Source organism: Scyliorhinus torazame, chromosome 23, assembly GCF_047496885.1.
Source record: "Scyliorhinus torazame isolate Kashiwa2021f chromosome 23, sScyTor2.1, whole genome shotgun sequence".
NCBI classification, from domain to species: Eukaryota; Metazoa; Chordata; class Chondrichthyes; order Carcharhiniformes; family Scyliorhinidae; genus Scyliorhinus; species Scyliorhinus torazame.
Genome location: NC_092729.1, coordinates 80,572,020 through 80,584,519, shown reverse-complemented (window position 1 = coordinate 80,584,519; position 12,500 = coordinate 80,572,020). Strand labels below are relative to the sequence as shown.

Genomic DNA, 12,500 nt, shown 5'->3' with positions numbered 1-12,500 from the left:
GATTCAATCTCCCCCTTAACCTTGTCCTCATTGACACCCATCTCCCATCGCAAACCCTTCCCCCATTGGGAACGTCTCGATTCAATCTCCCCCTTAACCTTCTCCTCATTGACTCCCGTCTCCCATCGTAAACCCTTCCCCCATTGGGAACGTCTCGATTCAATCTCCCCCTTAACCTTCTCCTCATTGACTCCCATCTCCCATCGCAAACCCTTCCCCCATTGGGAACGTCTCGATCCAAACTCCCCCTTAACCTTCTCCTCATTGGCTCCCATCTCCCATCGCAAACCCTTCCCCCATTCGGAACATCTCGATTCAATCTCCCCCTTAAACTTCTCCTCATTGACTCCCATCGCAAACCATTCCTCCATTGGGAACGTCTCGATTCAATCTCCCCCTTAACCTTCTCCTCATTGACTCCTGTCTCCCATCGCAAACCCTTCCCCCATTTGGAACGTCTCGATTCAATCTCCCCCTTAAGCTTCTCCTCATTGACTCCCATCGCAAACCCTTCCCCCATTGGGAACGTCTCGATTCAATCTCCCCCTTAACCTTCTCCTCATTGACTCCCGTCTCCCATCGCAAACCCTTCCCCCATTGGGAACGTCTCAATTCAATCTCCCCCTTAACCTTCTCCTCATTGACTCACATCTCCCTTCGCAAACCCTTCCCCATTGGGAACGTCTCGATTCAATCTCCCCCTTAACCTTCTCATCATTGACTCCCATCTCCCATCGCAAACCCTTCCCCCATTGGGAACGTCTCGATCCAAACTCCCCCTTAACCTTCTCCTCATTGGCTCCCATCGCAAACCCGTCCCCCATTTGGAACGTCACGATTCAATCTCCCCTTAACCTTCTCCTCATCGATTCCCATCTCCCATCGCAAACCCTTCCCCCATTGGAAACGTCTCGATTCAATCTCCCCCTTAACCTTCTCCTCATTGACTCCCATCTCCCATCGCAAACACTTCCCCCATTCGGAACATCTCGATTCAATCTCCCCCTTAAACTTCTCCTCATTGACTCCCATCGCAAACCATTCCCCCATTGGGAACGTCTCGATTCAATCTCCCCCTTAACCTTCTCCTCACTGACACCCATTTCCCATCGCAAACACTTCCCCCATTTGGAACGTCTCGATTCAATCTCCCCCTTAACCTTCTCCTCATTGACTCCCAACGCAAACCCTTCCCCCATTGGGAACGTCTCGATTCAATCTCCCCCTTAACCTTCTCCTCATTGACTCCCATCGCAAACCCTTCCCCCATTGGGAACGTCTCGATTCAATCTCCCACTTAACCTTCTCCTCATTGACTCCCATCGCAAACCCTTACCCCATTGGGAACGTCTCGATTCAATCTCACGCTTAACCTTCTCCTCATTGACTCCCGTCTCCCATCGCAAACCCTTCCCCCATTGGGAACGTCTCGATTCAATCTCCCCCTTAACCTTCTCCTCATTGACTCACATCTCCCTTCGCAAACCCTTCCCCATTGGGAACGTCTCGATTCAATCTCCCCCTTAACCTTCTCATCATTGACTCCCATCTCCCATCGCAAACCCTTCCCCCATTGGGAACGTCTCGATCCAAACTCCCCCTTAACCTTCTCCTCATTGGCTCCCATCGCAAACCCGTCCCCCATTTGGAACGTCACGATTCAATCTCCCCTTAACCTTCTCCTCATCGATTCCCATCTCCCATCGCAAACCCTTCCCCCATTGGAAACGTCTCGATTCAATCTCCCCCTTAACCTTCTCCTCATTGACTCCCATCTCCCATCGCAAACACTTCCCCCATTCGGAACATCTCGATTCAATCTCCCCCTTAAACTTCTCCTCATTGACTCCCATCGCAAACCATTCCCCCATTGGGAACGTCTCGATTCAATCTCCCCCTTAACCTTCTCCTCACTGACACCCATTTCCCATCGCAAACACTTCCCCCATTTGGAACGTCTCGATTCAATCTCCCCCTTAACCTTCTCCTCATTGACTCCCAACGCAAACCCTTCCCCCATTGGGAACGTCTCGATTCAATCTCCCCCTTAACCTTCTCCTCATTGACTCCCATCGCAAACCCTTCCCCCATTGGGAACGTCTCGATTCAATCTCCCACTTAACCTTCTCCTCATTGACTCCCATCGCAAACCCTTACCCCATTGGGAACGTCTCGATTCAATCTCACGCTTAACCTTCTCCTCATTGACTCCCGTCTCCCATCGCAAACCCTTCCCCCATTGGGAACGTCTCGATTCAATCTCCCCCTTAACCTTCTCCTCATTGACTCCCGTCTCCCATCACATACCCTTCCGCCATTGGGAACGTCTCGATTCAATCTCCCCCTTAACCTTCTCCTCATTGACTCCCGTCTCCCATCGCAAACCCTTCCGCCATTGGGAACGTCTCGATTCAATCTCCCCCTTAACCTTCTCCTCATTGACTCCTATCTCAAACACTTAACCCATTGGGAAGGTCTCAATTCAATCTACCCCTTAACCTCCGCATTGACTCCCGTCTCCCATCGCAGACCATTCCCTCATTGGGAACGTCTCGATTCAATCTCTCCCTTAACCTTCTCCTCATTGACTCCCGTCTCCCATCGCAAACCCTTCCCCCATTGGGAACGTCTCGATTCAATCTCTCCCTTAACCTTCTCCTCATTGACTCCCGTCTCCCATCACAAACCCTTCCGCCATTGGGAACGTCTCGATTCAATCTGCCCCTTAACCTTCTCCTCATTGACTCCCATCTCCCATCGCAAACCCTTCCCCCATTGGGAACGTCTCGATTCAATCTCTCCCTTAACCTTCTCCTCATTGACTCCCGTCTCCCATCACAAACCCTTCCGCCATTGGGAACGTCTCGATTCAATCTCCCCCTTAACCTTCCCCTCATTGACCCCCGCCTCCCATCGCAAACCTTTCCCCCATTGGGAACGTCTCGATTCAATCTCCCCCTTAACCTTCTCCTCATTGACCCCCGTCTCCCATCGCAAACCTTTCCCCCATTGGGAACGTCTCGATTCAATCTCCCCCTTAACCTTCTCCTCATTGACTCCCGTCTCCCATCGCAAACCCATCCCCCATTGGGAACGTCTTGAATCAATCTCCCCCTTAACCTTCTCCTCATTGATTCCCGTCTCCCATCGCAAACCCTTCCCCCATTGGAAACGTCTCGATTCAATCTCCCACTTAACCTTCTACTCATTGACTCCCGCCTCCCATCGCAAACCTTTCACGAATTGGGAACGTCTCGATTCAATCTCCGCCTTAACCTTCTCCTCAGTGACTCCCATCTCCCATCGCAAACACTTCCCCCATTGGGAACGTCTCGATTCAACCTCACCCTTAACCTTCTCCTCATTGACTCCCATCTCCCATCGCAAACATTTCCCCAATTGGGAACGTCTCAATTCAATCTCCCCCTTAACCTTCTCCTCACTGACCACCGTCTCCCATCGCAAACCCTTCCCCCATTGGGAACGTCTCGAATCAATCTCCCCCATTACCTTCTCCTCATTGACTCCCATCTCCCATCGCAAACCTTTCCCAATTGGGAACGTCTCGATTCAATCTCCCCCTTAACCTTCTCCTCATTGACTCCCGTCTCCCATCGCAAACCCTTCCCCCATTGGGAACGTCTCGATTCAATCTCCCCCTTAACCTTCTCCTCATTGACTCCCATCTCCCATCGCAAACCCATCCCCCATTGGGAACGTCTCGATTCAATCTCCTCCTTCACCTTCTCCTCATTGACTCCCATCGCAAACCCTTTCCCCATTGGGAACGTCTCGATTCAATCTCTCCCTTAACCTTCTCCTCATTGACTCCCGTCTCCCATCGCAAACCCTTCCCCCATTGGGAACGTCTCAATTCAATCTACCCCTTAACCTCCGCATTGACTCCCGTCTCCCATCGCAAACCATTCCCTCATTGGGAACATCTCGATTCAATCTCTCCCTTAACCTTCTCCTCATTGACTCCCGTCTCCCATCGCAAACCCTTCCCCCATTGGGAACGTCTCGATTCAATCTCCCCCTTAACCTTCTCCTCATTGACTCCCGTCTCCCATCACAAACCCTTCCGCCATTGGGAACGTCTCGATTCAATCTCCCCCTTAACCTTCTCCTCATTGACTCCCGTCTCCCATCGCAAACCCTTCCCCCATTGGGAACGTCTCGATTCAATCTCCCCCTTAACCTTCTCCTCATTGACTCCCATCTCCCATCGCAAACCCATCCCCCATTGGGAACGTCTCGATTCAATCTCCTCCTTAACCTTCTCCTCATTGACTCCCATCGCAAACCCTTCCCCCATTGGGAATGTCTCGATTCAATCTCCCCCTTAACCTTCTCCTCATTGACTCCCATCTCCCATCGCAAACCCATCCCCCATTGGGAACGTCTCGATTCAATCTCCTCCTTAACCTTCTCCTCATTGACTCCCATCGCAAACCCTTCCCCCATTGGGAACGTCTCGATTCAATCTCTCCCTTAACCTTCTCCTCATTGACTCCCGTCTCCCATCGCAAACCCTTCCCCCATTGGGAACGTCTCGATTCAATCTCCCCCTTAACCTTCTGCTCATTGACTCCCGTCTCCCATCACAAACCCTTCCGCCATTGGGAACGTCTCGATTCAATCTCCCCCTTAACCTTCTCCTCATTGACTCCCGTCTCCCATCGCAAACCCTTCCGCCATTGGGAACGTCTCGATTCAATCTCCCCCTTAACCTTCTCCTCATTGACTCCTATCGCAAACACTTAACCCATTGGGAACGTCTCAATTCAATCTACCCCTTAACCTCCGCATTGACTCCCGTCTCCCATCGCAAACCATTCCCTCATTGGGAACATCTCGATTCAATCTCTCCCTTAACCTTCTCCTCATTGACTCCCGTCTCCCATCGCAAACCCTTCCCCCATTGGGAACGTCTCGATTCAATCTCCCCCTTAACCTTCTCTTCATTGACCCCTATCTCCCATCGCAAACCCTTCCCCCATTGGGAACGTCTCGATTCAATCTCCCCCTTAACCTTCCCCTCATTGACTCCCATCGCAAACCTTTCCCCCATTGGGAACGTCTCGATTCAATCTCCCCCTTAACCTTCTCCTCATTGACTCCCGCCTCCCATCGCAAAACTTTCCCCCATTGGGAACGTCTCGATTCAATCTCCCCCTTAACCTTCTCCTCATTGACTCCCATCTCCCATCGCAAACCCTTCCCCCATTGGGAACGTCTCGATTAATTCTCCCCCTTAACCTTCTACCTCATTGACTCCCGTCTCCCATCGCAAACCCTTCCCCCATTGGGAACGTCTCGATTCAATCTACCCCTTAACCTTCTCCTCATTGACTCCCATCTCCCATCGCAAACCTTTCCCCAATTGGGAACGTCTCGATTCAATCTCCGCCTTAACCTTCTCCTCAGTGACTCCCATCTCCCATCGCAAACACTTCCCCCATTGGGAAGGTCTCGATTCAATCTCCCCCTTAACCTTCTCCTCATTGACTCCCATCTCCCATCGCAAACCCTTCCCCCATTGGGAACGTCTCGATTCAATCTCCCACTTAACCTTCTCCTCATTGACTCTCATCTCCCATCGCAAACCCATCCTCCATTGGGAACGTCTCGATTCAATCTCCCCCTTAACCTTCTCCTCATTGACTCCCGTCTCCCATCGCAAACCATTCCCTCATTGGGAACGTCTCGATTCAATCTCCCCCTTAACCTTCTCCTCATTGACTCCTATCGCAAACCCTTCCCCCATTGGGAACGTCTCGATTCATTCTCCCCCTTAACCTTCTCCTCATTGACTCCCATCGCAAACCCTTCCCCCATTGGGAACGTCTCGATTCAATCTCCCCCTTAACCTTCTCCTCATTGATTCCCGTCTCCCATCGCAAACCCTTCCCCCATTGGGAACGTCTCGATTCAATCTCCCCCTTAACCTTCTCCTCACTGACTCCCGTCTCCCATCGCAAACCCTTCCCCCATTGGGAACGTCTCGATTCAATCTCCCACTTAACCTTCTCCTCACTGACTCCCGTCTCCCATCGCAAACCCTTCCCCCATTGGGAACGTCTCGATTCAATCTCCCCCTTAACCTTCTCCTCATTGACTCTCATCTCCCATCGCAAACCCATCCTCCATTGGGAACGTCTCGATTCAATCTCCCCCTTAACCTTCTCCTCATTGACTCCCGTCTCCCATCGCAAACCATTCCCTCATTGGGAACGTCTCGATTCAGTCTCCCCCTTAACCTTCTCCTCATTGACTCCTATCGCAAACCCTTCCCCCATTGGGAACGTCTCGATTCATTCTCCCCCTTAACCTTCTCCTCATTGACTCCCATCGCAAACCCTTCCCCCATTGGGAACGTCTCGATTCAATCTCCCCCTTAACCTTCTCCTCATTGATTCCCGTCTCCCATCGCAAACCCTTCCCCCATTGGGAACGTCTCGATTCAATCTCCCCCTTAACCTTCTCCTCATTGACTCCCGTCTCCCATCGCAAACCCTTCCCCCATTGGGAACGTCTCGATTCAATCTCCCCCTTAACCTTCTCCTCATTGACTCCCATCGCAAACCCTTACCCCATTGGGAACGTCTCGATTCAATCTCACCCTTAACCTTCTCCTCATTGACTCCCGTCTCCCATCGCAAACCCTTCCCCCATTTGGAACGTCTCGATTCAATCTCCCCCTTAACCTTCTCATTGACTCCCGTCTCCCATCACAAACCCTTCCGCCATTGGGAACGTCTCGATTCAATCTCCCCTTAACCTTCTCCTCATTGACTCCCGTCTCCCATCACAAACCCTTCCGCCATTGGGAACGTCTCGATTCAATCTCCCCCTTAACCTTCTCCTCATTGACTCCTATCGCAAACACTTAACCCATTGGGAACGTCTCAATTCAATCTACCCCTTAACCTCCGCATTGACTCCCGTCTCCCATCGCAAACCATTCCCTCATTGGGAACGTCTCGATTCAACCTCTCCCTTAACCTTCTCCTCATTGACTCCCGTCTCCCATCGCAAACCCTTCCCCCATTGGGAACGTCTCGATTCAATCTCTCCCTTAACCTTCTCCTCATTGACTCCCGTCTCCCATCACAAACCCTTCCGCCATTGGGAACGTCTCGATTCAATCTCCCCCTTAACCTGCCCCTCATTGACCCCCGCCTCCCATCGCAAACCTTTCCCCCATTGGGAACGTCTCGATTCAATCTCCCCCTGAACCTTCTCCTCATTGACTCCCATCTCCCACCGCAAACCCTTCCCCCATTGGGAACGTCTCGATTAATTCTCCCCCTTAACCTTCTCCTCATTGACTCCCGTCTCCCATCGCAAACGCTTCCCCCATTGGGAACGTCTCGATTCAATCTCCCCCTTAACCTTCTCCTCATTGACTCCCGTCTCCCATCGCAAACCCATCCCCCATTGGGAACGTCTCGATTCAATCTCCCCCTTAACCTTCTCCTCATTGATTCCAGTCTCCCATCGCAAACCCTTCCCCCATTGGAAACGTCTCGATTCAATCGCCCCCTTAACCTTCTCCTCATTGACTCCCATCTCCCATCGCAAACCCTTCCCTCATTTGGAACGTATCGATTCAATCTCCCCCTTTACCTTCCCCTCATTGACTCCCGTCTCCCATCGCAAACCTTTCCCCAATTGGGAACGTCTCGATTCAATCTCCGCCTTAACCTTCTCCTCAGTGACTCCCATCTCCCATCGCAAACACTTCCCCCATTGGGAACGTCTCGATTCAACCTCACCCTTAACCTTCTCCTCATTGACTCCCATCTCCCATCGCAAACATTTCCCCAATTGGGAACGTCTCAATTCAATCTCCCCCTTAACCTTCTCCTCACTGACTCCCGTCTCCCATCGCAAACCCTTCCCCCATTGGGAACGTCTCGAATCAATCTCCCCCATAACCTTCTCCTCATTGACTCCCATCTCCCATCGCAAACCTTTCCCAATTGGGAACGTCTCGATTCAATCTCCCCCTTAACCTTCTCCTCATTGACTCCCGTCTCCCATCGCAAACCCTTCCCCCATTGGGAAAGTCTCGATTCAATCTCCCCCTTAACCTTCTCCTCATTGGCTCCCATCTCCCATCGCAAACCCATCCCCCATTGGGAACGTCTCGATTCAATCTCCCCCTTAATCTTCTCCTCATTGACTCCCATCGCAAACCCTTCCCCCATTGGGAACGTCTCGAATCAATCTCCCCCATAACCTTCTCCTCATTGACTCCCATCTCCCATCGCAAACCTTTCCCAATTGGGAACGTCTCGATTCAATCTCCCCCTTAACCTTCTCCTCATTGACTCCCGTCTCCCATCGCAAACCCTTCCCCCATTGGGAAAGTCTCGATTCAATCTCCCCCTTAACCTTCTCCTCATTGGTTCCCATCTCCCATCGCAAACCCATCCCCCATTGGGAACGTCTCGATTCAATCTCCCCCTTAATCTTCTCCTCATTGACTCCCATCGCAAACCCTTCCCCCATTTGGAACGTCTCGATTCAATCTCTCCCTTAACCTTCTCCTCATTGACTCCCGTCTCCCATCGCAAACCCTTCCCCCATTGGGAACGTCTCGATTCAATCTCCCCCTTAACCTTCTCCTCATTGACTCCCGTCTCCCATCACAAACCCTTCCGCCATTGGGAACGTCTGGATTCAATGTCCCCCTTAACCTTCTCCTCATTGACTCCTATCGCAAACACTAAACCCATTGGGAACGTCTCAATTCAATCTACCCCTTAACCTCCGCATTGACTCCGGTCTCCCATTGCAAACCATTCCCTCATTGGGAACGTCTCGATTCAATCTCTCCCTTAACCTTCTCCTCATTGACTCCCGTCTCCCATCGCAAACCCTTCCCTCATTGGGAACGTCTCGATTCAATCTCCCCCTTAACCTTCCCCTCATTGACTCCCATCGCAAACCCTTCCCCCATTGGGAACGTCTCGATTCAATCTCCCCCTTAACCTTCTCCTCATTGACCCCTATTCTCCCATCGCAAACCCTTCCCCCATTGGGAACGTCTCGATTCAATCTCCCCCTTAACCTTCCCCTCATTGGCTCCCATCGCAAACCCTTCCCCCATTGGGAACGTCTCGATTCAATCTCCCCCTTAACCTTCTCCTCATTGACTCACGCCTCCCATCGCAAAACTTTCCCCCATTGGGAACGTCTCGATTCAATCTCCCCCTTAACCTTCTCCTCATTGACTCCCATCTCCCATCGCAAACCCTTCCCCCATTGGGAACGTCTCGATTAATTCTCCCCCTTAACCTTCTACCTCATTGACTCCCGTCTCCCATCGCAAACCCTTCCCCCATTGGGAACGTCTCGATTCAATCTACCCCTTAACCTTCTCCTCATTGACTCCCATCGCAAACCCTTCCCCCATTGGGACCGTCTCGATTCAATCTCCCCCTTAACCTTCCCCTCATTGACCCCCGTCTCCCATCGCAAACCCTTCCCCCATTGGGAACGTCTCGATTCAATCTCCCCCTTAACCTTCTCCTCATTGACTCCCATCTCCCATCGCAAACCTTTCCCCAATTGGGAACGTCTCGATTCAATCTCCGCCTTAACCTTCTCCTCAGTGACTCCCATCTCCCATCGCAAACACTTCCCCCATTGGGAAGGTCTCGATTCAATCTCCCCCTTAACCTTCTCCTCACTGACTCCCGTCTCCCATCGCAAACCCTTCCCCCATTGGGAACGTCTCGATTCAATCTCCCCCTTAACCTTCTCCTCATTGACTCCCATCTCCCATCGCAAACCCATCCCCCATTGGGAACGTCTCGATTCAATCTCCCCCTTAACCTTCTCCTCATTGACTCCCGTCTCCCATCGCAAACCATTCCCTCATTGGGAACGTCTCGATTCAATCTCCCCCTTAACCTTCTCCTCATTGACTCCTATCGCAAACCCTTCCCCCATTGGGAACGTCTCGATTCAATCTCCCCCTTAACCTTCTCCTCATTGACTCCCATCGCAAACCCTTCCCCCATTTGGAACGCCTCGATTCAATCTCCCCCTTAACCTTCTCCTCATTGACTCCCATCTCCCATCGCAAACCCTTCCCCCATTTGGAACGCCTCGATTCAATCTCCCCCTTAACCTTCTCCGCATTGACCCCCTCACCTCAGATAGAGAGCGCAGACTGTCTGTCCCAGGATATAATCAGGAACAACCTCTCCGAACTCCCAGGGAACGTTCCGGATAAACTTCAGGATTGGATTCCCTCTCTGTGGGAGCAAGAGAGAGAGAGAGTGAGGTGCAGCAACAGAAGGCCCATTCAGCCCCTCGAACCTGTTACACAGGAACAGGAGGAGGACCATTCAGCCCCTCGAGCCTGTGACACAGGAACAGGAGGAGGACCATTCAGCCCCCCTGCTCGAGCCTGTTACACAGGAACAGGTGGAGGCCCATTCAGCCCCTCGAGCCTGTTACACAGGAACAGGAGGAGGCCCATTCAGCCCCCTGCTCGAGCCTGTTACACAGGAACAGGAGGAGGCCCATTCAGCCCCCTGCTCGAGCCTGTGACACAGGAACAGGAGGAGGCCCATTCAGCCCCTCGAACCTGTTACACAGGAACAGGAGGAGGCCCATTCAGCCCCTCGAGCCTGTTACACAGGAACAGGAGGAGGCCCATTCAGCCCCCTGCTCGAGCCTGTGACACAGGAACAGGAGGAGGCCCATTCAGCCCCTCGAGCCTGTTACACAGGAACAGGAGGAGGCCCATTCAGCCCCTCGAGCCTGTGACACAGGAACAGGAGGAGGCCCATTCAGCCCCTTGAGCCTGTGACACAGGAACAGGAGGAGGCCCATTCAGCCCCTCGAGCCTGTTACACAGGAACAGGAGGAGGCCCATTCAGCCCCCTGCTCGAGCCTGTGACACAGGAACAGGAGGAGGCCCATTCAGCCCCTCGAGCTTGTTACACAGGAACAGGAGGAGGCCCATTCAGCCCGTCGAGCCTGTGACACAGGAACAGGAGGAGGCCCATTCAGCCCCTCGAGCCTGTTACACAGGAACAGGAGGAGGCCCATTCAGCCCCTCGAGCCTGTGACACAGGAACAGGAGGAGGCCCATTCAGCCCCTCGAGCCTGTGACACAGGAACAGGAGGAGGCCCATTCAGCCCCTCGAGCCTGTGACACAGGAACAGGAGGAGGCCCATTCAGCCCCTCGAGCCTGTGACACAGGAACAGGAGGAGGTCCATTCAGCCCCTCGAGCCTGTTACACAGGAACAGGAGGAGGCCCATTCAGCCCCTCGAACCTGTTACACAGGAACAGGAGGAGGCCCATTCAGCCCCTCGATCTTCACTCTCACCTGCCTCGTGCTGACCACGATCGCGTTCTGCTTCGCTGTCGCCCTCTTGGCCACCACTACGGGACCCCCGGACGCTCCCTCTTCCCCCGAACCAGCGCCGGCATTCCCGGGACCCCCCTCCAGGCCTCCTGCTGAGGGACCGTGTCCGTCTCCGCCCGCCGTCACCCTGGACCTGAAGAGGGGTTGGACCTGTCGGGGAAACGGGAGGGGGGAGGGGTGAAAAAGAGAAAGTGTCAGTGATCCAGAGAAGGGATGCTCGGCTGCAGAAGGCTTCACCGTATCCGTGGGAAACGACCACTCACCGGGGTGGGGTCACAGCTGTAGACATCCTCCAGCGACGGGAGGATGAATTTCTTGGGGGGCGCCCTGTCCTCGTCCATTCCTGCAAAGGGCGGGAGAGAGAGAGAGAGGGAGGGAGGGAGAGAGAGAGAGAGGGAGGGAGAGAGGGAGGGAGAGAGGGAGGGAGGGAGGGAGGGAGGGAGGGAGGGAGGGAGGGAGGGAGGGAGAGAGGGAGGGAGAGAGGGAGGGAGGGAGAGAGGGAGGGAGGGAGAGAGGGAGGGAGAGAGGGAGGGAGGGAGGGAGGGAGGGAGGGAGGGAGGGAGGGAGGGAGGGAGAGAGGGAGGAAGGGAGGGACAGAGGAAGGGAGGGACAGAGGGAGGGAGGGACAGAGAGAGGGAGGGACAGAGAGAGGGAGGGACAGAGAGGGAGGGACAGAGAGAGGGAGGGAGGGACAGAGAGAGGGAGGGAGGGACAGAGAGAGGGAGGGAGGGACAGAGAGAGGGAGGGAGGGACAGAGAGAGGGAGGGAGGGACAGAGAGAGGGAGGGAGGGACAGAGAGAGGGAGGGAGGGACAGAGAGAGGGAGGGAGGGACAGAGAGAGGGAGGGAGGGACAGAGAGAGGGAGGGAGGGACAGAGAGAGGGAGGGAGGGACAGAGAGAGGGAGGGAGGGACAGAGAGAGGGAGGGAGGGACAGAGAGAGGGAGGGAGGGACAGAGAGAGGGAGGGAGGGAGGGACAGAGAGAGGGAGGGAGGGACAGAGAGAGGGAGGGAGGGACAGAGAGAGGGTGTGAGGCAGGGGCAGATAGAGGGAGGGACAGAGAGAGGGAGGGAGGGACAGAGACAGGCAGGGAGGGAGGGACA

General features: G+C 53.8%; 1 protein-coding gene across 1 annotated transcript in view; it reads right to left on the bottom strand.

Moving 5' to 3' along the window:
- LOC140399674 (DNA excision repair protein ERCC-1-like) overlaps positions 1 to 11,803 on the bottom strand; it is a gene marked incomplete at its 3' end in the record, with an annotated part of 84,950 nt that extends 73,147 nt beyond the window's left edge. Inside the window, exons 1-3 of the mRNA XM_072489218.1 lie at positions 11,662 to 11,803; positions 11,360 to 11,548; positions 10,171 to 10,274 (exon numbers count right to left, since the gene is read on the bottom strand). Of these exons, the coding sequence (XP_072345319.1) occupies positions 10,171 to 10,274; positions 11,360 to 11,548; positions 11,662 to 11,739 (371 nt within the window). The remainder of the gene's footprint in view (positions 1 to 10,170; positions 10,275 to 11,359; positions 11,549 to 11,661) is intronic.
- Positions 11,804 to 12,500: the final 697 nt, after the last annotated feature.